This window comes from Oryza sativa, chromosome 10 (genome assembly GCF_034140825.1).
Source record: "Oryza sativa Japonica Group chromosome 10, ASM3414082v1".
NCBI classification, from domain to species: Eukaryota; Viridiplantae; Streptophyta; class Magnoliopsida; order Poales; family Poaceae; genus Oryza; species Oryza sativa.
In genome coordinates this window covers 20045110-20069176 of record NC_089044.1, presented here as the reverse complement: position 1 = coordinate 20069176, position 24067 = coordinate 20045110, and the positions used below count along the sequence as shown (strand labels likewise).

The 24067-nt window shown below is 43.0% G+C and overlaps 3 protein-coding genes and 1 pseudogene across 6 annotated transcripts; 1 reads left to right on the top strand and 3 right to left on the bottom strand.

Moving 5' to 3' along the window:
* The first annotated feature begins 29 nt into the window (after positions 1 to 29).
* Positions 30 to 5530, top strand: LOC4349066 (uncharacterized). Of its 4 annotated transcripts, none has more exons than XR_003238890.2 (15): positions 30 to 197; positions 310 to 444; positions 809 to 895; positions 1098 to 1169; positions 1313 to 1523; positions 1611 to 1729; positions 1980 to 2366; positions 2453 to 2587; positions 3193 to 3324; positions 3642 to 3811; positions 3897 to 4130; positions 4213 to 4376; positions 4474 to 4588; positions 4690 to 4770; positions 4896 to 5359. XR_003238890.2 is itself a non-coding variant. In XM_015758875.3 (15 exons), the coding sequence occupies exons 1-15, from the start codon at positions 69 to 71 to the stop codon at positions 5118 to 5120; spliced, it is 2382 nt and encodes a 793-aa protein (XP_015614361.1). In that variant the 5' UTR covers positions 30 to 68; the 3' UTR covers positions 5121 to 5530. The 4 variants fall into 4 exon arrangements, 3 of the variants coding, with proteins under 3 accessions (XP_015614361.1, XP_025876517.1, XP_025876516.1); XM_015758875.3 differs by having other exon boundaries at positions 3656 to 3811; positions 4896 to 5530; XM_026020732.2 differs by having other exon boundaries at positions 1970 to 2366; positions 3656 to 3811; positions 4896 to 5530.
* Positions 5531 to 5595: 65 nt separating this feature from the next.
* LOC107277778 (COP9 signalosome complex subunit 6-like) lies at positions 5596 to 15661 on the bottom strand. The gene is made up of 8 exons (XM_066305025.1): positions 15188 to 15661; positions 14966 to 15084; positions 10070 to 10163; positions 7335 to 7422; positions 7192 to 7233; positions 6441 to 6620; positions 6021 to 6188; positions 5596 to 5936 (listed from the first exon to the last, which is right to left on the bottom strand). The coding sequence occupies exons 1-4, from the start codon at positions 15525 to 15527 to the stop codon at positions 7373 to 7375; spliced, it is 603 nt and encodes a 200-aa protein (XP_066161122.1). The 5' UTR covers positions 15528 to 15661; the 3' UTR covers positions 5596 to 5936; positions 6021 to 6188; positions 6441 to 6620; positions 7192 to 7233; positions 7335 to 7372.
* Positions 10796 to 11505, bottom strand: LOC112936586 (uncharacterized; annotated as a pseudogene).
* A 520-nt stretch (positions 15662 to 16181) lies between the features above and the next one.
* LOC9267455 (valine--tRNA ligase, mitochondrial 1) lies at positions 16182 to 23631 on the bottom strand. The gene is made up of 22 exons (XM_015759491.3): positions 23440 to 23631; positions 23234 to 23339; positions 22696 to 22743; positions 22525 to 22584; positions 22282 to 22451; positions 22068 to 22140; positions 21843 to 21908; positions 21669 to 21752; positions 21410 to 21487; positions 21232 to 21315; positions 20796 to 20875; positions 20589 to 20646; positions 20202 to 20504; positions 19906 to 20076; positions 19233 to 19423; positions 18732 to 19134; positions 18225 to 18476; positions 17647 to 18144; positions 17267 to 17364; positions 17024 to 17123; positions 16639 to 16784; positions 16182 to 16525 (listed from the first exon to the last, which is right to left on the bottom strand). Exons 2-22 carry the CDS (start codon positions 23258 to 23260, stop codon positions 16369 to 16371), a joined length of 3147 nt encoding a protein of 1048 aa, XP_015614977.1. The 5' UTR covers positions 23261 to 23339; positions 23440 to 23631; the 3' UTR covers positions 16182 to 16368.
* Between the last annotated feature and the right edge of the window lie 436 nt (positions 23632 to 24067).

Sequence of the window (24067 nt, the reverse complement as noted above, 5' to 3'; positions counted from 1 at the left end):
CATCCAGTTGGGCTCAAAGCCCGAGCGCCGCGTGCTGCTGCCCACAGCCCACACACTCTCCCTCGCCCATGGAGCGGCTCAAGTCGGCGGTGCCGGCGGAGCTCCGGCGAGCCGTCGGCGAGGGCACGGCGGCCGACCTCCCCTCCACCACCTCCCGCTTGCTCGCCTTCCTCGAAGCTCTCCCTCTCTTCCGCCAGGTAACCACCTCCCGTCGCTCGGTGCTCCGCTGCTCCTCCTCTTCCCCCAGGCATGGGGGGGTGCGGCTAGATTTGATGGTATCGTTCGCGTGGCGTGTTGGTGTGAGGGCAGGTGATTGGTGAGCTGACCGACCCGGAGCTCGCGCTGTGCCGCAAGGACAAGGGGAGGGCGGCCGAGCTGAAGGGGAAGGGGAATGCGTGCTTCTCCAAGAGAGAGTTCGAGCAAGCGCTTGGATTCTACTCGCAGGTTGATTTGTTGTGTTACTCGTTTATTTTTCTTCTTCTTCCTCTTGATTGCTTGGATTGTGTAGGTGATGAAGTGATGGGTTCTGATTCGATTGGTAAAAATGAGTGCAAGTTCAGAAGTCAGAAGTAACTTTACTGTTCGAAGTTTGTTGTTGTTCACCTGTTCTGTTTTTTAAAGAGTGATGCGTTGATATTGCAAAAGAAAATGATCCTCACTCCTTTTCAGTACTAGCATTTATGTGTGTGGACTGCAATCTATCTGTCTTTTTTTTTTTGGAACAAATCGGCACGGGACAATGCCCATTTTATTGATATTCAATCTATCAGTCTTGATGATAGCTAATTGTTTTTCTCTGTTGTTACAGGCGTTACGGTACTTCCCGATTAGTCCTGATGGAACGGATGCAAGCTTGATAGCCACATTATATGTCAACCGTGCCTCTACCATGCATGTGAGTCTTTCATTTACCTGTTTGCATTCTGGACATATTGATGTAATGTTCTAGTTCTTGGTGGTGTTTCATGGTAAACAGTGCATTGTGAATAGGTTATATTCAGCTTATTCCCTTTTATGTATCTAAGGATTTTTTTCCTGCCATCTGACCTCATTACTGGATAGTGCATGCGTTCTGATCATGTTTCTGAAGTTTACAGAAATTGGGCCTTTTGGAAGAGTGTCTGCGAGATTGCGACAGGGCCATTTCTGTTTCACCTAATTATGCTAAGGTAGCAATACGGTTTGGGAACTTTGTTGAATGCATCTTATATGCTTGGGTTGTTTGTTCTGTCTCTATTTGCAGGATTTCACTCTAAAGAATGGAAACTAAGTTACTCTGATGATTTCACCTGTTTCTGTTTATGGGTTTCAGGCATGGTACAGAAGGGGGATGGTAAATGCATCTTTTAGGAACTATTCATCTTCCATACATGATTTGGAGGTTGCTTTGAGCATGGAAGTAACCTCTTCTGGAAAGAGTAACATAGAACAAGAGTTGAAGTTGATTTTACAAAAGCATCAAAATGTGAATGAAGTTGGGACAGCAAGCAGCAATTGCATCAATGCAGATATGCCACATACAGGTCGGTAATGATGGTAGACAACCAATTTAGTATTCAAAAAGGTTAGGTACGTATGTATACTAAGTGAACGATATGGCTAAATGGCAGAGCAACAGCCTAAGGTTATTCTAGAATGTACCTCTACACCCAACAAAGGTAGAGGAATGTCGTCTCCAAATGATATTTCTCCAGCCTCACTGATTCATGCTGAGGATCCTCTTGCTGTGGTATGATCAAGAATCATCTCCTCAATTGTTTATGCCAAATGAGTTTTTTACGTGCCACCTAAAGCTATACTGAGTTTCATTAGATCTTTGTCCTAGTCAAATATGAAATTTGATAAGTTATAGTATATTTTTACTGTTTTATTATGCCAGGGCAGTAGCTTATCTCTATGAGCATTGTTAAATAATCAGTCAACTATTGTAATCTTGAACTGAAGTTCTATATGCCTCTTACTTGTACAGTTGTATGCAGATTATCATGAAATCTTGCCGGGATACTCACTGCCACTATTGCTTTAGTGAAGCTCCAGCAGATGTCGTAGTCTGCCCTTCATGTACAATACCCATTTACTGTTCAAACAGGTGCCAGGAGAAGGCTATAGGACAAATGTCTTGTAATCAAAATACTCATCTAGAATCTAACAATAATGTGGTGGATATTGCAAAATTGAGTGTAACTTCTACAAAGAGCAAGACTCCAGACTCTAAACAAATTGCTGAACATAGGCATGAATGTGGAGGTGCCTGTTGGGCAGCTGTTTTGCCAGCTGATATAGTTTTAGCTGGGCGGATAATGGCACAGTACATAGAGAAACAATTGCTGGTCGGAAAGAGATCTACCATCTCTGGTCCAAATCTGGTATAAGAGAATTCATGTCTGCAAGCACTCAAATGTTATAGCATAAGTACTGTTACATCAGGAACTAATGAACTAAACTGTTGCAGGATCTCGTTCACCACTATGATCAAGATTCTTCTGCTAGCAAATTTGAGTCACATATATATGCAACTGTCCTGTTCTTATGCCTCCAGAGCTATTATAAATCAGGTGTCTCGTGGGCAGAGGATTCTTTATCACAGGTATATGTGGCATTTGTCCTCAAGAGTTCCCTTTGTATGTTTACATTTTCAATTGCTTGTTTCATTACAACTGTGGCTTGAGCTTGATGGCTGCTTTAGTCAGATTTTTTGGATTGTTCTGGATATCAGATTTGACATTATTGTTTATATTAGCTCAGTACTCCCTCCATTCCAAATTGATCTACATATTTCATAGGTACACTAAGACCAAGAAAAGTTAATAACTCTCTCATACTATATTTACTCTAGCATCAAACTTGATGCATGCACTATCCCCACTATTTCTTAGCCAATAGCAAATCAAGATATTGCATGTGGGTTATACTTGTGTGCATGGATGCATGCATCAATGTCCATTTACTCCAATGCACAAATAACGAATAGGCTTAATGAATGAACACAAATATGTAGATCATTTAGGAATAACCTCAAAAATACTATATGTAGATCAATTTGGAATGGAGGGAGTATTTCTTAAACTTTCAGAATTCTGCCATATACTTCTGCCCCCTAGGATGTAGATTGTAGAGAACTGATGGAACACTATTTTCATATTTATTTATAATTACTGAAGAAGAAGCTAATTCTTGTAACTATATCTGCAGTTGGTTCTTTTGATATGTCAAATTAAAGTCAACTCAATTGCAATTGTTCATATGAAATCCATGGATGGAGTCAAGGCGCTGACAAAGGGGTTTTCTGGATTTAGTGGTGATGTTATGTGTAGTGTGGAACAGGTTTGTCTCCTCTTCTTATCTTCTCTAGTAACATCACCCTATAAAAGCTGTTTGATATTTGTTGCCAACCATGGTGTTTCTATAGGAGTACATTATTTAGGATAGTATGTTTCTGAATCATGTTCAGGTAAATAGCAATTTGGAAATTGAAAAATTCTTTGTAGTAAATTCAGCAAACACATGACAACATGTAGCTAATCTTAAATTGCAATAAATAGCAATATCAGGCACAGTATTGTATTACTCTTACTTTGCTTTAGTTGAGTTATCGCACCGCAGCTCATTTATTATCTTGACCATCTATAACCTGTGTTTAGTTTTGCATTGTTAGGTCAGGGTTGCTCAAGCTATTTACATGTCTGGTAGCTTTTTCAACCACTCGTGCCGGCCCAACATACATGCATATTTTCATTCGCGCACTCTCATTCTAAGGTCTACAGAATATATAAAAGCAGGTAGCCCAATCGAGCTGTCATACGGCCCACAGGTATCTTTCCTCCCTCCCTCTGTGATATACTGACATCACGTGTAGCACATATATTTTCTGCATTGTCTATGTTTCTCGTTTTCAGGTTGGTGAGATGGATCTTCCAGAGAGACAAAAGTCACTTCGGGAGAATTACTACTTCAGTTGTGGGTGTTCAAGTTGTTCAGTACTAAGTCTATCAGACCTTGTCATGAATTCATTTTGCTGTCCGCAAAGTAATTGCCTTGGTGCTGTATCAGAATTAATTCATCATAGACACAAAGAGAATTTTGTGCATGTTTCCATAGGAGAATCTCATGTCTGTACATTATCATTACCTGTAAGATTATTCTCCTCACATATTCTTTTCTCAAAAGTTTCTTGTTAGTAATTTGGTGGTATAACAGTTCTTTTTGCATCAGGATGTATCTAAGTTTGATGAGGATATAGTGAAGGTTGGAAAACTATTTTTCAAGAGTGATACCATGTTCAACATAGATCCTGGATTCTGTATGAGTTGCAGATCCCAACTTGACTTGTCTTCTGCTGTTGCTATGTCAGATAGAGCAACATCAAAGATAAACAGGTATATCCTATATTCCTGTGAAATTGCACATGAATTGCTGGATTTGATTCCATTGTCTGTGCTCTTTACACATACAAATTGACAATTATGCTGACAGATTGAAGGAGCTTCCATCTCTAGACAATGTCCCTGAAGTCCTCATTGCAGAAGCACTACAATCCTTAGAACGCATTGAGAAGTTAAGGCACCCATATAGCAAGACTCTTGCTCAGGTTTGGTGCTTGTACTAGTTTAATTATGAGTTTTCTTGCACTTGATGTAAAAAAGAATGATCTGAGTTCTTTCATTTTTACTACCATATTGAAATCTGTAGTCACACGACACAATTGCTGAGGCCTTTGCTAAGGTAGGAGATCAAGAACAAGCAAGAAAACACTGTGAAGCATCCATCAAGGTAATAATCTTCTCCTTTTCCTCAAATCATCACTCGGAGTCACTCACTCGCCCTTCTAGGGACTATAGAAACATCTGTTATTCATTGTTCTGACTTCTGAGTTACCCTCTCCTGTGATGATGCAGATTCTTGAGAAGCTTTACCACCCCAGGCACATCATCATCGCGCACGAGTTGATCAAGCTCGTCTCCATCGAGCTTTCCATGGGAGATGGCGCAAGCGCGGCTGCTGCATTCGCCCGGGCAGATGCGATATTCTCGCTGTATTATGGGCCTGATGTAGAGAGGATTTTGCCCTACGTTGATGTGCTCAGAAGAACTGTCAGTGAACGGTCTATTGATTCATGTTGACCATCTTACAGTATGTGTATCAGTACATGCTGTTGTATCAGCAATTAGTAGACAAATCTAGAAAAAGAGATCAGATTAGTTAGACCCATTACGTTACAGAAATCTAGAAAAAATAGAGCATATTAGTTAAACCCATCTACTACATTACAGTCTTGCCCCTGTGTTTTATGAATTTTCTTCTGGGATTTTCTGAAACCTACATGATTTCTGAAATTTCATTAGCATTTGCAGTGTCAAAAGAGGATGGTACTAGAGTAATAATAAGATAGTAAAGCCTGGTAGGGCTCTGTTTTTTGAATTTTTTTTCGGCTCCTCGGTAGGTGTGCCATGTACTATGCAGGTGCAGAAACTCCTCGATTGGGTGAGCAATGGAACCGTTCCTTTTTTTTTGTCCGGTTTCCCCACCGGTCCTCCTGGTCTCCCACTGCATGTGCACCACGTTTCGCCTTCTCAGAGTAAATGACGCGTGTTGGTATTTATGCAAAAAAAAAATGAATATATGAACTGGTGGTAAAACAGTACTTGTTTACTGGTCACTTTAGATCACAAAAGTTGTCACCATATATACGGATCCTAATTTAGCCTCATTGGTCCTATTACCCAGTTCTAATTTGCTCGCTTCATTGCAATGCGCAATCCTTCCATAACCCCGAAGGCCACTGCAAAAACAGCTACGAAAACCCAAGGCCCTGAACCCCTAACTTCTGCCTCCATACGCTTAAGACGAGATAATGTGTTATACTTCTTCTTAGGAACCGTCAAAAGAAATTCAGCGTTGCTCAATGCCTCTCGTCTGCCTGGTGTTGATGCCACTTCCTACAGAAAACAAAGAAAATAAATTGTTCATCAGTAGCCACCACTTAATTATTAGTACTATTTGCTTTTAGCAAATCTACTGACCTCCATGGAACAGAGACGGTCCGCAACAACTTTTACAAACACTCCCTCAGACATCTCAAGTCCACAAAAGAAACGATCAAATTTCTGGTGTAAATCCCCGGAAATGTTCTTCGAAGTACGTTCCAGATAATTTAAGTAACCGAAACTGGTTATAAACTCTCTGTTAATCTAAAATGAAAAGGATAAAATAATAAGGCAACACAACAATAGCAAGAAATATGCAAGGGATTAAACAATAATGGGTAAGGTAACCCAACAGATAGTACAGTAGCAAATATTTTAAGGGATTAAACAATAAAAGGATAAGGTAACACAAAACAATAAATAAATAAATAAGGTAACACAACAGACCAAGGAAGAAAACAATAAAAGGATGGTCAGCAGAGAATAATAACAATATTAGCAAAGGAGAAAACATACTAATTGTGGTGAGATACTAAATCCATATGCTTTTAACTGCTCATGCAATTGCTTGCTCAGTGGAAAATGGCATTCATTTGATAGGTTGCCCTTCTCTTGAGGCACAAATTCATCCAGGGCATAATTTAGTCCCCAAATCAACTCAGGAACAATACGCCCATTAAACCAACAGCCAATGTTCTGAAAAAAGAAATATATAACAGGGAAACATTAATAATTCCACACTAACAAAAAAATTAAATAAACATCAACATTAAAATACATTAGGGTAGATGTAAACTTCCAAGTTTTTTCTCAATAACGAATTTAAGCTGTGCGTTTGGAACAACCAATGATTTTGTAATTGGGAATTTTAGGATAAATTGTTCTAAATCCTCGCCAGGACCAATATCCTTATCCCATACAAGAGATTTGTTACCAACCTCAATAAAACCAATGGTACGAACAGCCTACAAATAGATGCATTTAAAGGCTTAGGATCTTAATAAAACCAAGAGAACAAATGACATACAAATAGAATTGTATGAAACACATTTAAAGGCTTAGGATTTACATGTACAGTTAAGATGCAAAAAATAATAAAGCAATAATTAGTTGGCTTAGGATGTACTTTTACAGTAAAGGTGCAAAAAAAAATAAAACAGTAATGGTTAGGATGTACATAGATAGTAAAGGTGCAAAAAACAATAAATCGATAAATAGATATAAACAAACAAAAAGCATGAAAGGAAATTTAGGAGTTAAAATGTACCTGGTGTGCGGTACGTGGATCAGTAAAACTCGACCATATGTCCTACAAAAGGAAAGGAAAATCAGATAAGGTGTAGGGCCTAAATGTAACAGAAGAAAAATGAATTATGCATCACACTAGGGTGAATGAAAAGTTATACATACCTCAGGATATCTAAACAAAACATCTGAAACACGGAACATTACAAATCCCGAAGGGGTTTCAAACAGCATCGTCCTAAATGCATTTTTTCTGCAAGTACAAGACCAAAGTAATTTAGTAAATTAGCCTGTTTTGTTGCGATTTTATAAATTTAGTAATTTAGATTCAGGGGGCTGCTATATACCGGAATCCCGTTGGGATACTGTCCCAACGGGATCGCTCCCTCTCCACCTCCCTCAGACGCGAGAGCGCGGGCCTCCGTGGGAGTAGCGCAGACGAGGCTGACACCGGCGGCGCGGACGCGGCCGCCGGCGAGCTCCGGCGTGGGGCATGGTCGCATGGACGGCAAAGGATCCTGTTGGTGATAAAGATGGCGCCGGCGACGAGCTCTGACGTGGGGCGTGGACGGTGGAGGATCCTGTGTGGTGATGGCAACGGCACCGGCGACGAGCTTCGGCGTGGAGGACGCGGCCGCCGGCTAAGGCGTGGACGACGGACGCGGCCGCCGGTGACGAGCTCCCGACGGAGGATGCGGTCGCCGGCGATGAGCTCCGATGTGGACCGTGGACGGGGGAGGATGCGGCTGCCGGCGACGAGGTTCGGGTTCGGTGTGGAGCGTGGACAGGGGAGGACGCGGCCGCCGGCAACGACGCCTCGATGCCCAGCTCCTAATATCTAGTAGGTATCATATGATACCTCGCAAGTATCACCCCGATACGTCGTAGAAATCGCGCGATACCTGATAAGTATCACATGATACCTTGCGAGTATCGCCTGATACGTGATAAGAATCGTCTGATACCTGATACGTGGTAGAATCGCACGATACCTGGTAGGTATCACCCGATACCGGATACCGTATCAGGACCTGATACCTTGCAAGTATCACCCTCTGCGTGGTACGAATCGCATGATACCTGATAGGTATCATCTGATACCTCGGAAGTAATCACCTGATACGTGGTAAGAATCGCATGATACCTGATAGATATCATCTGATACCTCGCAAGTATCACCTGATACGTGGTAGGAATTGCTTGATACTTGATGGTTATACCTGATACATGTTAGGTATAAGGCGATACTTGCGAGGTATCAGGTGATACCTGATACCTATAAGGTATTAGGCGATTCCTATCACGTATCATGTGATACTTGCGAAGTATCAGGTAATACCTGTAAGGTATCATACGATTCTTATCAAGTGATACCTATGAGATATCAGGCGCTACTTACTAGATATCAGGTGATTTCTAATGGGTATCAGAAGCCGGACACCTACCCGGCGCTGACGCCAACAACCACTACCGCCCCTCCCTCCCCTGGCTCTAGCCACTGCCGCCGCTCCCTTTCTCGGCTCCGGCTACCGCCGTCGCCCTACCCCTTCCTCCCGTAACTCCAACCACCGCCGTCCCTCCCTCCCCTGGCTCCGGCTACCACCGCCGCCGCTCCCTCCCCCGGCTACCACCACCGCCGCCCCTCCCTCCCATGGCTCCGACTGCCGCCGCCGCTCCCTTTCCCAACTCCGGCTACTACCGCCGCTGCCCCTCCCGTAGCTCCGGCCGCAGCCGCCCCTCCCGTAGCTCCGGCCGCAGCCGCCCTCCCTCTCTTCGTCGATGTCTCCCCTGCCACTGGCTCGGCCGCGACGCGCCATTGCCTCGACGCGACCCAGACAAGGTCCTCGAGCTCACTGCGCAGGGCTCGTCGCTGGCGGCCGCGTCCTCCTCTCGTCGAGCGGGTCCTCTTCCCCGGCCCTCGCCGGAGGTCCTCGCGGGCAGCCACCTCCTCCTCATGGCTCAGGCGTGCGCTCAGCTCTCACTCCTCTTTGGATTAGGCAAGGGGACGAAGGGATCCCATCCCGACGGGATCCCGGTATATAGCATTTCCGTAGATTCAAGGCATATGTGACAAGAAGAGGAAACAAATCTATATTTACAGAGCCTAAAGCGGCTGTAGCCAGCACAAAGTAGTTACCTGCAACAGCGTTTGTTCGCATTCAAAAATGGCGAGCACAAAGCTATGCCTACTCTAGCCAAATGGTGGGGCTGTGCAACACAGCCCAAAACACTGAACCTACCAAACAGCCCCACAGTATTAAACTTGTTTTGTTTGTGAAGTTTTATATCCCACATTTACTTGTAAGGTGATTCAAGTCATATCTCATAGGAAGGAAATAAAATTTGTACTTACTCTTTTCCAAGAGGTGGCGCAAGAACATCGAAAACTACGCATGGACTTGGATAGACAAAATCAGCATGGTCTAAAGATATCCTCTCTACCCCTACAATCTTCAATAAAACATGCTTGTAGTGTTTGTAAGTAGTATTTGTAACTAAACAAACACATGGGGAGAATACAAACTTCAACTGTATAGTTTCCTTGGACAAAGATGACCGGGGGACTCCCATTGGAATGGCACAACACTTGAAATTGCAGAAGCAAAATAAAGTTAATCTTCAGCTCGCTAAATAACTATCATTTGCTGCTCTAAACAATAAAGTTAATCAGCATGCAATTCACTAAGATGTTGAATGCTAAACTTGGTAGTTTACACACGAGGAAAGATTCACAAAAGTCATGCATATCTGATACATACGCAAAATCAAACCTTGACAGTCAATGCAGCACATATAAACCCCCTCAAGTATCATAACTGATTCAGGGTGGAACCAAGGATCAAGAGAAATCAATACATTCTTTTTTGCAGGGACATTGTGATACATTCAATGATTCTTACCTCTTTCATAAATAGTCACAGGGATATCCTTCTGGGAAAAGTTGATTGCAGGATTTAATAGAAGATAAAAGGCTGTTCCATTAGCATCCATCAACTACATAAAAATAGTACAAGGGAAAGGTTATGCAGGGAGTAAAATTAGATCAAACAAACATCCATTTTGACAAATATTCTCTCAACCATATATTCTCAGCCAAAATCAATTTCCACCATTCCATCCATCCAACAAAACAAGCTAGAGCTCTACATAAAGTTTAAGAACAGTGTACATCCCAACATAACAATTATTGCTGGCTATTTCATCAGCCGTAATCATTCCGCATACTTGTTAAACTCAGACTCTCCAAGAACTTAAACTAATGCTAAAACTATATCCCAATGCCATGTTACCTCATCAAAAATTTCAGTTTTCATTCTCACAGGAGTGAACATTGTATCCTCAAATGTTAAACTTTGAATACAACCTTATTAGAAGCAAAATGTGTTTACATTGATTAGGTTATGGCAAGTGGTTACCGACCATCAATAATAAGAGTAAACTACATACCCGGTCCCTAAACTTGTGTCATTGTGCCATCTGGGTCCCCGAACTCAAAAAATACAGATTCAAGTCCCAAAACTTGCTAAAGTATGTCATTTTGGTCCAACATAGCCACCACCATTCCGGCATCCTACATGGCGCTAACGTGGCATGCCACACGGACGCTGATGTGGCCTCATCAATACCTATACATTGACTGACAAATAGGACCCACTTAAAAACTCTCTTTTCCTCCTTTTTCTCTTTCTCCTTTCACTTTTTTTTCCTTTCTCTTCTCTATTTCTCTCTCTTTTTTTTGTTGTACAAGCGGCGGGGGCATGCGAAGTAGCGGCGCTCCGGCGAGCTTCCGACTGGGCACGGCTGGCTGCCTAGGAGCATCAGGGCGTCAACTTGGAGCTGGAGCCTGGAGGTGTTCTCGGCTTGGGCGGGGACGCCTAGCGGCGGCGCATCGTGCTGACACAATGGCGGCCGAACAGGTAGGCGGCACCGCGGCACACGGGTACCTTGCCGGTGAGCTCCAACAGCAGGACGGCACGGGGAGGAGAGGGGAAGGAGGGAGTTTGGCATGGAGAAGATGAGAGAGACCTCAATTTCGGATAAGGATCGACGATGGCGACGAATTCCGAAGTCAAAGCCAGCGGCAATAACCCTAAGCTTCGGCCAGAACGGCTCCGCCGACGGCAAGCGCAACGGCAAACCAACCTCGCCACCCTCGCGGCGACGACAACGCCACTGCCGCCGTTCTTGAGCAGGCCGTGTACCATGCGCAACACCAGTACCGACGGCGGTGGCAGGCGGCGACGTGGCCTCTTCGGGGTCTGGTTGCTTCGGGATCACCATCTTGTCGAACAGGTGATGGGAGATGGAGGTGAAGGCGCACTTGTTTTTTTTTTGAACGACTCGCACGAGACGGTGTGAAGTTCTATTGATAGAGCAGGGAAAAAAAATACAAGATTACGACCCTGGAGGGTCGTAGCCAGGAAAAAGAAAAAATTATACCACCACCCACACACCGACATCACCAACACACAAGCCTAGGAGAAGGCTAGCACCGGAACGGCCGCCGCTAAGCGGGACCGACCGCCACTAGACCAACAAAGGGACACAGATGAGATTGCCCCCAAGGGGATGCCAAAACGACGTCTTCAAGAAGAGAAGCGACGGAAGACCGCCACAGCCGTCCATCAGGACTCCAAGGAGCCAAGACTGGGCTTTCACCCGGCAAACACCCTTGAGGGGTGAGACAGCACGACAACGCCCTCAGGAGGGGGAATGAACCATCGTTGTCGGTCCGGCCAAGGCCGGACTAGGTTTTCACCCACCGCTCACCACCTGCGAATCCACGACTGACGCACCAATGCTCCACCACAACACTAGCTCTGCCGACATGTGGGACCCCTGCACCAGCACCCCCCGGCGGCCAGCCTTCGTGCGCCAAAGACTGCTCCACACCCACCGGCAGCTCCTCCTCACACCTAGGTCGCCTCCTCCACCGCCGGCCGTACCTATCTGCGCCAGGCCAGCCTCCTCTGCCGGACGCGTCTCTCGCGCCAATCCGGCCTCCCTCCATCGGCCGCGCCTCTCGCGCCAAGCCGGCCTCCATCTCCGCCGCCCGCGCCTCTCGTGCCGAGCCGGCCTCCGCTGCCATCGGCTGCGCTTCTCTGCGCCAAGCCGGTCTCCGACCCCTCCACCAAACGATGCCGCGCCGGCCAGTTGCAGCCGTCTCCCACGCCCTCGGCAAGCCATCCGAGGCCGCCATGCCTCTGATGACCGCAGACACGGTCACCACCACCGCAGCCGCTGCTGCCGAACGCTCAGCCACCTCGCCGTCACCATCCCCGCCGCCGACATCGCCACTGCCTCCACAGTCATGGCCGCCGTCGCCGCTGCCACCGACGCGAGCCACCGCCTCCGCAAACCGCCGCTGCGCCGTCGCCCTCCACCACCAAGCAGCTAGCAACCGCCGCCGCCAACTGCCACGACCACACCGCCGCCGCTGTCGCCAACAGACGTTGCTAGCCGACCAACACTCGGCCACACCCAGACCGGCCGTGAGCCGCTGTGGACGCTCCGGATACCGCGGCCGCCGTCGGCAGCCACCGCCGCCGACAGCACCACCTCCAGGAGCTCCTGCCGACGGCTGACGCCGCCACCGCCGTGGGCCTCGCACCGCCGTCGCCACCGCGACGGGCGCTCCTGCCACGAGCTCGCCCTGCTGCCGCCGCCGCCACGTCGTCGCGAGCTCAACAACGAGCTCCTTGAGGTAGCTGTGCTTGCGGAGCATGTCGATGACCTCGGCCTTTGACCGGGAGGCGAAGAAACAGAGCTCGACGGCAGCCTTCGGGTCAGACTTGACGAGGGGCGGAAGTTGGTGACTGTGTCATGGCCGCGGAACTGCCGTGCCGCAACATCGTAGGCGTGCCCCGCCTCGGCCTCGCTGGTAAACGTGCCGAGCCACACGCAGTCGCGCCGCTCCCGGCCGGAGTCTCCTCGATGCCCAGGACACAACCGCGTCCATCACCGCGCTGGCACCGCTGCCCACACGCTGCAGCGCCTCCGTCGACACGGCTGTCGCGCCGGTGCCTTCTTGCCCATGGACGCACCGCTGTTCATGTCATCGAAGAGGCAGCTCGACCAGAGGCCATGGCTACGGTCAATGCAGTAGGAAGAAAAGAGGAGAAACGAAGAAAGGACAAGATGGGAATGAACAGAAAAGGATATTAAAAAAAGTTTTTTATTGGGGCCCATTTGTCAGTTGGTGTAGAATTTGTGATGCTGCCACATCATCGTCCGTGTGGCATGCCATGTAGGATCCTGGAGGTGTCATGGCAGTTTGTGATCGGATTGACACAATTTAACAAGTTTTGGGATTTGGATATATGCATTTTGAGAGTTTGGGGACTCAAATGACTCAGTCGTACAAGTTTAGGGACCGGCTATGCACTTTACGCATACTATAATGAGGGAGTCCCCAACCTTCCACAAGCACTAAAAGACTTTATCAACTTATGTTGTAAGTATAAATATGCGAAATATAATGGATTGAATAAAAATATGGTACGTGGATGTGAGTGTTTGCATGAGCAAGGAACTCTTATCATTTTCCTCTTGTTGCAAGCTAAGTTCATGATACGCCTTTTTTTTTTGTTTGCATTCAAACCAGTAGCCACTGGGATTTTTTTTAATACACAAATTCACTGCTTGGCTTGCATGGAAAATAATTTATTTTGCTTTTTCTTAGTGTGTAATCAATCAATTTCACTTAGGGTTCTGAAAAGAGTAGAAGCAGATTTCCATCAAAGTTAAAAAATGCATTTTATATGGAGAAGAAAATTTTCTGTTAGGAGACTTTCAACAGTGAAACTTTCTATTAGGAGACTTCCAATGGTAAAACTTTCTACTAGGAGACATTCAACGGTGAAACTTTCTATTAGGCGATTTCCAACAGGATGAAAAGAAACTTTCAGCAGGTAGCCAGTTAGCTTTGGGTGATGCCTTAAAAGACTTCCAATATGAATTGTATTCAGCAATCGGAACATTCATATCAAGAACTTTTACACAATTACTTTCTATCAGACTACATATTCATAAGGTAGAAAAAAATGCATGAAAACTCATCTAAAGCTGTGCTAAAGCTATGCATGGTCATGCTAGACAACAGAATAGCTGCTTTCTCTACGTGTAGATAAGCACGTGTCTAACAAAGCTTAGGACCCCTTTGATTTGGAGGAAAAACATAGGAATTTTGGAGGATTTTAATCCTATAGGAAAATTTCCTATGAAGCCCTTTGAAACAAAGGATTGAATCATATCCAATCCTTTAAAATTCTTATGGAATGGAAATCCTATAGAGATTTTGGAGAAAATTTAGCAAGAGTTTCAACCTCCTGGTAACTTTCCTTTGAGTCTATCTCTCTCATCCAATTCCTGCGTTTTTCCTGTATTTCAATCAAACGGTCATTCCTGTGTTTTTCCTGTGTTTTGCAATCATCTGTTTTACACTTACATTCCTATCAAAATCCTACGTTTTTTCTATTTCTAGATTTTCTTAATCCTGTGATTTAAAGGGGCCCTTACTCGGAAAGGGAAACTCGGACACGTGGCGTTTCGGGGCAAGGGTGTTCTCGCAACAGGATTTCCAGCAGACACTCCACTCATTAAATCAGAATTGTTGTCCACTGAACATCTCAACTACCATCAACTAGTGGTAAGTATACTAACAGCGAATTACACCCGAATACCCCACATTTTGTTCATAATAAGACCAAACACTAAAGCACAAGCCAAATGAGAGTGTGATATATTTAGCACTCGAACAAATAGAGTTGATTTAAATGGTTATAAAAAAAACTCACTGTCTGGTGGATTTGCATGTCGGTGTAGTCCCCATGGTGGATTCCCATGTCGGTGGCGTGCACATTGGTCCCAATGGAGTACCACCCGAGAACGGACAAGTCGGGGAAGGCCTTCTTGTCTGAACCGCAAGAAACACAAATCAAATTAACCACCCACAAATTATAATCGATGGATCCTAAAAATGACGGGAGGACTTGGGGGTAGCTAGCAGCTTTAGTTACAGATCTCCTGATCCTTCTCCAGTAAGGCGCGGTCGAAGGTTGCGGGGTCGGGGCCGTGCAAGATCAAGATGTCCAAGATGTCGGAGACATCCACCGTCCCACCACGCCGAACCCCGATCACGCACCCAGACATCCGAGTAGGAGGAGGAGGAGGATCCTCCGGCGCCGCCGTCCCGGAAGACGAGGAGGAGGAGGAGCTGTAACTGACGCGCGCCGCCGCCGCCGCCTGGTACTGGAACTCGCGGATGCGGTCGGATAATTTCAAGACGGCGAGGGGGTGGAGCCTGAAGGTGAGCACGTCGCCGCCGCCGGCATCGAGGGTGTCTTCATGCGGCGGCATCACCGGAGGGCACGCTGCGGAAGGACACGCGGCGAGGGATCCCTAGGCCTTGTTCGGTTATGCCCGGATTCAAATTCGGGCCGGAAATGACTAGCAAGAAATAAGAGAACGGGAATCAATCCACTAGCTAAGAAGTATAGAAAGAATCATCCACTAGCCAAGAATTATAGAACTAATCTAGGGCTGTGTTTAGTTCACGCGTATAGAACTAATCTAGGGCTATGTTTAGTTCACGCTAAAATTAGAAGTTTGGTTGAAATTGGAATGATGTGACGGAAAAGTTGAAAGTTTATGTGGGTAAGATAGTTTTGATGTGATAGAAAAGTTGAAAGTTTGAAAAAAAAAATTGAAACTAAACACGGCCTAGATGTCAGTATGGAACTAATCTGGATGTTTTGTTGTACTTAATATGAGTATATTAGTTTCCGACCATGAATAAATCCTGGTCTCTTGTTATACCTACTATAAATTTCTTTTGTTCTACCTATTATAAATTTTTTGTTATATCTATTATTTCTATTATTTCCGGCCCGGAACGAATCCTGGCCATGTAACCTAACAAGGCCTGAAACGGCCGGATGGGGAGGGGGAGAAGAGGAAGCGCGTGACCTAGACCTAGTTTAAACAAAAGGTCAAGAGAAGGCCAAATTATGATGGACATCAACAGAAAATTTTCCTTTCATTCCTTTAAAATATAAAGAACGAATGGATTTACAAAGTGGAAGTGTTTCTTGATCCCTACAAGCTGAAAGCGAGCTTGCTTGAGTTCATAAAATATGCCAATCACCTGCGTTCGTACAAGTCACAGTAGGTCATTAAAAAGCTATACATCAAAACCCTTTCAGTTGTTTGATTCTAGTTCACTTTCGGCTTCTCTAATGATCTCAAGTTCCTCCAGTAATGCAGCAATCTTTTTCATGTCCTCATCTTGCTTGCTCTGAGGAGCCTTCTCGCGATAGCCTGAGGCATTCATTTTCTGCGACAAGGTGTCGTGTTGCCTGCAATTACAGTGGGAAATAGAACGTCTTACCACTAACAAAACTACAAATTTCATTTATGTTCAAATTGGTTCGTTCAAATTTATGTTCAGATGGTTTAACAGGGCACTTACTTTTGAATCTCATCTCGCTTTTTCCTTAGCTTCTCACGCTCAGCTTCAGTGTTTAGAGCTCCTCGTAGCTGGAGGTATACGGATAGATCTTTGTTGACAATATTTGTGGCACAGTTGGGTGGAGTTGGATCATCCTCTGTCAGTATCTGCAAAAGTTCCCTTTGAATCAGTTTTTTCCCTCCTTTTTTTTTGGCTTTTTAGGCATTTTAGACATAAAATATATTAGCAAAAATATAAGCACATCTGTAGACAAAACTCGAGTGAATTGAATTGAAATAGAAATAGAAATTATGCCATTATCCATCAAGAACAAGGCATTCATAAACAGTGACTTGAGGTGAGTGGCCGAGTTGAGAGAGCCAGAGAGGTATAAGACCGAGCAAACCTTAAGAGATGAAACAGAAGCAAGAGTTGAAATCTGCGCCTGGTAGCACTGAATAATGGCAGCAATGTCTACCCCACGGCAGAGCATAAAAGCAGGCCGTCTGTCCAGATGAAAATAGGGCAGAAGGTATTAGCTTCAAAATGAACAAATTCTTATGAATCAAAATAAGAATAAAACTATAAAAAGGAAGTGACAGTCTTGAAGCACACCAAAAGAATATACATCTGGTGAACATAAGCATACCTTTCATGTATATCTGTATGTGGCCGAAGAGATCTTAGCTTGTTCACAGAATCCAACACAGTCTCCATTTCATTTTCAACTTGATCATTTGTCCATTCCTGTCATCCGTCAAAAGAAAACCTCTAGTCAAAATAGGCATTGCAGAATTTTTTTTTTCATAGGATTGCAGAATTTCTTAAATCTATGGTCTCTCCAACTGAGGCAGACAATGCATTAATCATTTCTTCATCATTTTTACATATATTGATTATAGTGCTAGAATTTACAGTGGTTTGCTTTTAATCGTTATGCAATAGGACTCTACCATACTGATCTCTGAAAAGTTACAAGCTAGAAGAATTCATTTTTTTTTCCAAAGTCAGTACGAAGTATGTATTTACCTGAACAACTGAGGGGTACTCAGATATCATTATGGAATCTTTCCTACAAGCCTCTTTAGGCTGAGGAAGGCGCTGCCAAAGCTCCTCCGTTATGTAAGGCATGAACGGGTGGAGCAACCGCAAACCGGTATCCAGACATATCCATAATGTATCACGACAAGCACCTCTTTCAGATTCCAACTCTTGAGATTGATTGAAGTAAGGTTTTACGGCTTCTATAAATACATCGCAAAGTTGGTACTGCCACCAAGAGTACATAGACGATGTGGCCTCGGAGAATTTACATGCTTCCATCGATGAAACAGTCTTGCCAACAGCCTTGTTAAGTGCTGAGAGTATCCATTTGCAGAGAGGTGGCATAGAACACAACGCAATAGCCGCTGGTGGAGTGTATTGATCTCCAAGCTTGTTCATGGCAAAACGGACGGCATTCCACAGTTTATTGCACCATTGTCTGTATCCGTGCACTCTCTTGATATCCAGATTTATTTTGTCAGACTGAACAAGACAAGAAATGTTACTACAAGAAATTTTTACTAACAGTAAAAGGAACAACAAAAGCTGGTGGGAAAATTTACCTGAGAAGTGTAGGAGATCAGGGCAAAACGAAGGGCATCAGTACCACACTCTGGAATGCCATTAGGGAAATCCTTCTTCTGACCTTCTTTCGCCTTTTCTAACTCACTTGGATCAAGATTGCCATGTTCCAACTTTTTCCCGAGATCTTCAAGTGATATACCATTTATTACATCAATGGGATCAATGACATTTCCTAGGCACTTCGCCATTTTGCGGCCATGTGGATCGCGGATAATTGGATGCAAGTAAACCTGAGACAGATAAGCAGTCATGAGTCACGGTTTAAAAATTACTAGTACTTGTGAAGTTTCTAACCGCGTGTTAATGATTGATTCATTTTTAGCATAGAAAAGTTAACATGATTCGACAAGGACCAAAAGCTAAGTTACCAAACTTAAAATGATATCAAATAATTTTAGAAGGCAATCATACTGAACTATCACTATCACTAGAATCTAACAGATTTGACCAAGAACTATTTAAGAATGAAATAACCTAAATATTACCTTCTGAAATGGCACATCACCACCAAGTAGCATTCCCATCATCACCATCCGTGCTACCCAAAAGAAGAGGATATCCAGTCCAGTTTCAAGTACAGAAGTAGGGTAGAATGAACTAAGATCAGCTGTGCTGTCTGGCCAACCAAGCACAGACAATGGGAAAAGACCAGATGAAAACCATGTATCCAGCACATCAGGATCTTGGTCTAACTTATAATTTTTCCCTGGATACCTCTGCTTTGCCTCCAGGATTGCATCACTTTCATTTCTTGCAATTATCCAGTGATCAATGTAAGAACCTATGTCTTTCTCCTCATCATCTTCTAGCGTTACATACCAAGCTGGTATACGGTGTCCCCACCAAAGCTGTCTTGAAATACACCAATCACGTATGTTTTCAAGCCATCTGTTACCACAGAACAGTAGAAGTGAATGGGTTATTCTACTATCCAATGTTGCGATTTACCAATTATGTTTTCCTAAAGAAAAGAAAATAGGATATACCTATACCAGTCTTGCTCGTATTGTATTGGAATGATCTCGATCCTTTTAGTTTTCACAGCATCAAGAGCTGCCTTTGCCATAGTACTACAATCGACAAACCATTGGGGCTTCATCATTGGCTCCACAATATCTTTAGTTCTTGAACAACGGCCCAAGCGCATCTTATTATTTTCTGTGCCTCTGTATAGACCCTTAATTGAAAAGGTGTAAATGATTGTAATTTGGCATTTCTTCTAAGACAATAGAATACAGGAAAGTACTGGTGGCACATGAAAGATAGTTAAGCAGGCAACAAGATGAAATTTCCAAATAAAACTAAAAGATTAATCAGTATGCCAACTCAAGAACAAAGCTGAATGGTATATTCATAGCTTAACCATACTCTAGATGCTTTCAGAACATAATAGCAACACTCAACAGTATCCCAATATCATAATGTTTTTCATAGAGAACAATAGTATTTCATTGTGAGAAACTAATAAAGTGACAAAGTGACAATACATCAATGCACCATTGAGAGAGAGAGAAAGAGAGAGAGAGAGAGAGAGAAGATAAATGTAAAATAAATTCCATAAAAAGCATGATAATAAACCATCTGAAATTGTGAGAGACTACAATACCATCGAGGAATTAATTAGAAAAGGAAATGGAAAACTAAATAATCTAATAATACCTTTGCCTTTAGTGCATCAATAATAGCAGCCCGAGCAGTGAAACGTGGCATTCCTTCAAATTGTGGACCTCCGTTTTCATTTATGTTCCCATCATCTGTGAAAATATTAATGAACTCAAGTTTATGTCGTTTGCCAGTGTTGAAGTCATCAAGATCATGAGCTGGCGTGATCTGTATGGAAACAACAGCAAAATAGAAAAAAGAAATAAGAGCTTGCTGATTGATGAATATAATCAATCCAGGTATGGAAAATAAAATTAAGATATACGAGACACTCCTTCAGTGAGTACACTTACCTTGACAGCTCCTGTACCAAAACTGGGATCCACTAACTTGGAGTCACAAATTATTTTGAGTTTCCGGCCATTAAAGGGATGGAGAGCATGTTTTCCATGCAAACGCTTGTATCTTTCATCCTGAGGATGAACAGCTATTGCAGTATCACCAAGCATTGTTTCTATTCTTGTTGTTGCAACGATAATTTCACCCAACCCTTCCTCTAGAGGATAAGCAAAATTTATTATAACACCGAACTGGACAAGAGTGCTACATCCAGGGACCTCTAACAAAGTCTCTTCTGTAAGTTCACAATAGTCAACCTGAAAAGTAGCGAGCAAAACATAAAAATACAATCCTCCTCATCAACAAATCAAAATGTTAATCATATTAGAAGTATCGTATACCTCAATATCTGAAATTGCAGTACGAAGTGAGCAATCCCAGTTCACAATGCGATTATCCCTGCAAGTAAATCATACAGAATTTACAAAGTAAGATGTGCTGCAGTAAGAAAACATAAACTAAGAAACACACAATTCGAATAGAAAATTACTGAAGCAGAACAAATATAGAAAGTTAAACTACACATTCAACGATATTTTGACACTGACCTATATATTAGGCCTTCTTTGTGCAGTCTGATAAAAGCTTCTGTTACAGCTTTTGATCTCTTCTCATCCATTGTAAAACACTGAAACAAGTTGCAAGAAAATCAATACTATTTAACAACAAAGCAAAACAATATATGAATACATTTTATATACCCCAGGTATGGTTCAAGTTGCACAAAACTCAGAGTTTTGGCACATCGCACATAACCACAAATATTATGGTATTAAGATTTCACTAAACCACACCATTAACCAATTATAGGACCATAATGCCTTTGGTTATGTGCAACATGCCAAAAAACATGTGGTTTTGTGCAATCTGAACCATAATGTCTGGAGTTTTGTCATATTTATTCAACAAAATATATTGCTTAGATATAAATGGTGCTCTCCTCTGGCTGTCTACAACCTTAGGGGAAATCAAAACAAATTATACCTCGCGTGACCAATCAAGTGAGGCTCCAAGTGTACGTAATTGTTTCAATATGGTACCACCATGCTGATCTTTCCATTGGAGGACCTGCCAAGAAGATTGAAGAATGAAAAAAATAAATAAAAATGAAACTAACTGTGAAGTTAATACAATATGCAATAGGTAAGAAAAAAATGATTACCTCCAATAGAAATTTATCACGCCCCAGATCATGTCTTGACAGGTTTCTGTCACGCATAAGCCTTTTTTCCACAACCACCTGATATGAAGAGAAATTTTGTTACATAAAGCCTGCTACCCTTAAAAACTAAAACAGAAAGTTGGTTAACAATCAATGTGATGTTTCAGCAAAAGTCAATTTGTATTCAAGTTAACAATAATTCCTGTAGAGGTTATATGTTAGAAACAGATACCATATATATGTTATATGCATGACAGACCTGTGTAGCTATGCCAGCATGGTCCATTCCAGGAACCCACAAAGCGTTATAGCCCGACATCCTCCGCCAGCGAATCATAGCATCCTGAATTGTTCACGATGCAACAACCAAAAAGACATCAATACTGATGCTTATATGGCCAATGAATAAACAGGAGAATCAATCAATAAATACCTCAATTGCTACTGTAATCGCATGGCCTATATGAAGGACCCCAGTTACATTAGGAGGTGGCAAGATCTGGAAAAATAAACATTGCAAATGCAAAATGAGAAGTAGAAATAAAGCTTCAATTGTGTATTTCATATAGGACATACTACTCACACAGTAATCATGATAAAGTATTTATCCTGAATACAAATATATAATCATGCACTCTTTGCATTATAGTGGACTTACTATTACAAATGGTGGTTTAGAACTCGTCGCATCTGCTACAAAATATTGAGATGATTCCCACCAAGAATACCATCTACATGAAAACAACATACCGGAAAAAAGGACAGATAAGTGAGAAATTTCATGTTATGAATTCCTAAGGTTCTAACGATATGAAAGATATATCCTCATTGAAAATAAATTAAATCGAGGAATAAAGCAAGAGAGGCGGTACGATTTCTCAACAGCAGCTGGATTATATTGTTTGGCCATTTGAGAAGCAAGCAGCTTCTTCTGCCCAGCAGGAGTATCCGGGTCGACGAAATCCTCAGGATTCTCATCCGGTGTGCCTTTCTTCTTTTGTTTCTTGTCGCTCTTCTTTGTTTCATCAGATGCTGCTTGTGCCTGCAGACAACCACATCAATACAAAGAATTGACAGTAAAACACATTTATCTGAGCAGGGATTATTTTTAACACCTGTAGCCTAATCGCCTCCTTTTGCTTCGCCTTGAGCCTCTTCTCCTCCTTCTCTCTTGCCTATTACATACATAACACACTTATTCATACACCAAACAACTGGTGAACTGGACACGATTCCTTTGAATTGTTAACAGAAGTACATAACAGCAATCCTACTAGAGTGAGTACCTTCTGATCTTTCTTCAGCTTCCTTTCCAGCTCCTTCTCATCGAGTGGCTGCACCAAGCCACCAACACACAACATCATATCAAATGCATCAGACCAAAACAAAGAGCTGTTTTTGCGAGGAATTAACCAAAGCAGCGCAATGCTAACGCAGAAATACAAGCTACATTGTTTGTTTTTAATCTATTGTGTGTACTGTAGGTATTATTAATTAAGCCATTCAATCTTACTGCTTGCGTACCAGACAAACATACGAGCACTCCCACAAGAAATTTCTAATCTAATACTCCCTCCATCCCAAAATGTTTGACACCATTGACTTTTTTAAAAATGTTTGACCGTTCGTCTTATTTGAAAAATTTAAGTAATTATTAATTCTTTTTCTATCATTTAATTTATTGTTAAATATACTTTTATGTATACATATAGTTTTACATATTTTATATAATTTTTTAAATAAGACAAATGGTCAAACATGTTTAAAAAAGTCAGCAGCGTTAAACATTTAGGGAAGGAGGGAGTATATTATACGAGCACTCACCTTCTCCATGGCGCCGGTGATAGTCATTGCCTCCGGAGCGAGATGGAAGCAGCCCCGCGCGTCGCCGGCCGGAGTGGCCTTCTCCCAAATTAATAGGGCGTTCTTGCTTCCAAGAGTCGGAAACGGAAGTATCAATTGGAATCGGATGACAAAGTGGTATTGACGGTTTTGTGATGGATGCAGGCATGATCACACTAATTAATTACCTTGCTTGATCGGAGTAGGCGGCGGAATCGATCGGGAAAGGGGTGTGTGTGGAGAAAAAGACACGGCGGCGTTGCCACCGGCGACGGCGACGACGGCGGCGGCGCTCCTCGCGACTCGCGGAGACGAAGGCCGCGCGGCTGCGGCTGCGGCTGCGAGGTAGGCTTTGGCTGGGATTGATATATCCGATCAGTATTTTTTTTTTTGAGGGAAATCCGATCAGTAAATATAATGGTATGTTTGGTTTTCCCGAAAAGTAATCTACTTAGGTATTACCAAATTTTATAACGAGTTATTATTTTATAAATAAATAAATAAAAATACAAAGACATACTACGTATGATTTGAGTGAGACCTTACCATATTTTTGCAACTTTATAGGTGGACATTGTGGAAGTTACGAAAATGTGGCTTTTTTTTTGTGGTTATAGACTTATTATAGGTGCATTTTTTTAAAAAACAAAACTCAACGCTGATGTGGCCTGTATTCCCTATAACCCCCACCATCTCGTAAATCAAAGAGTTGAGAACTTTGTTAGAGAGATTTTTTTTAAGTATCCTAGTGGAAACAAATAATTTGAGGTTATGCGTTAAAAGGTGCAAACAGAAAACTGATTATGCGGCAGAAAA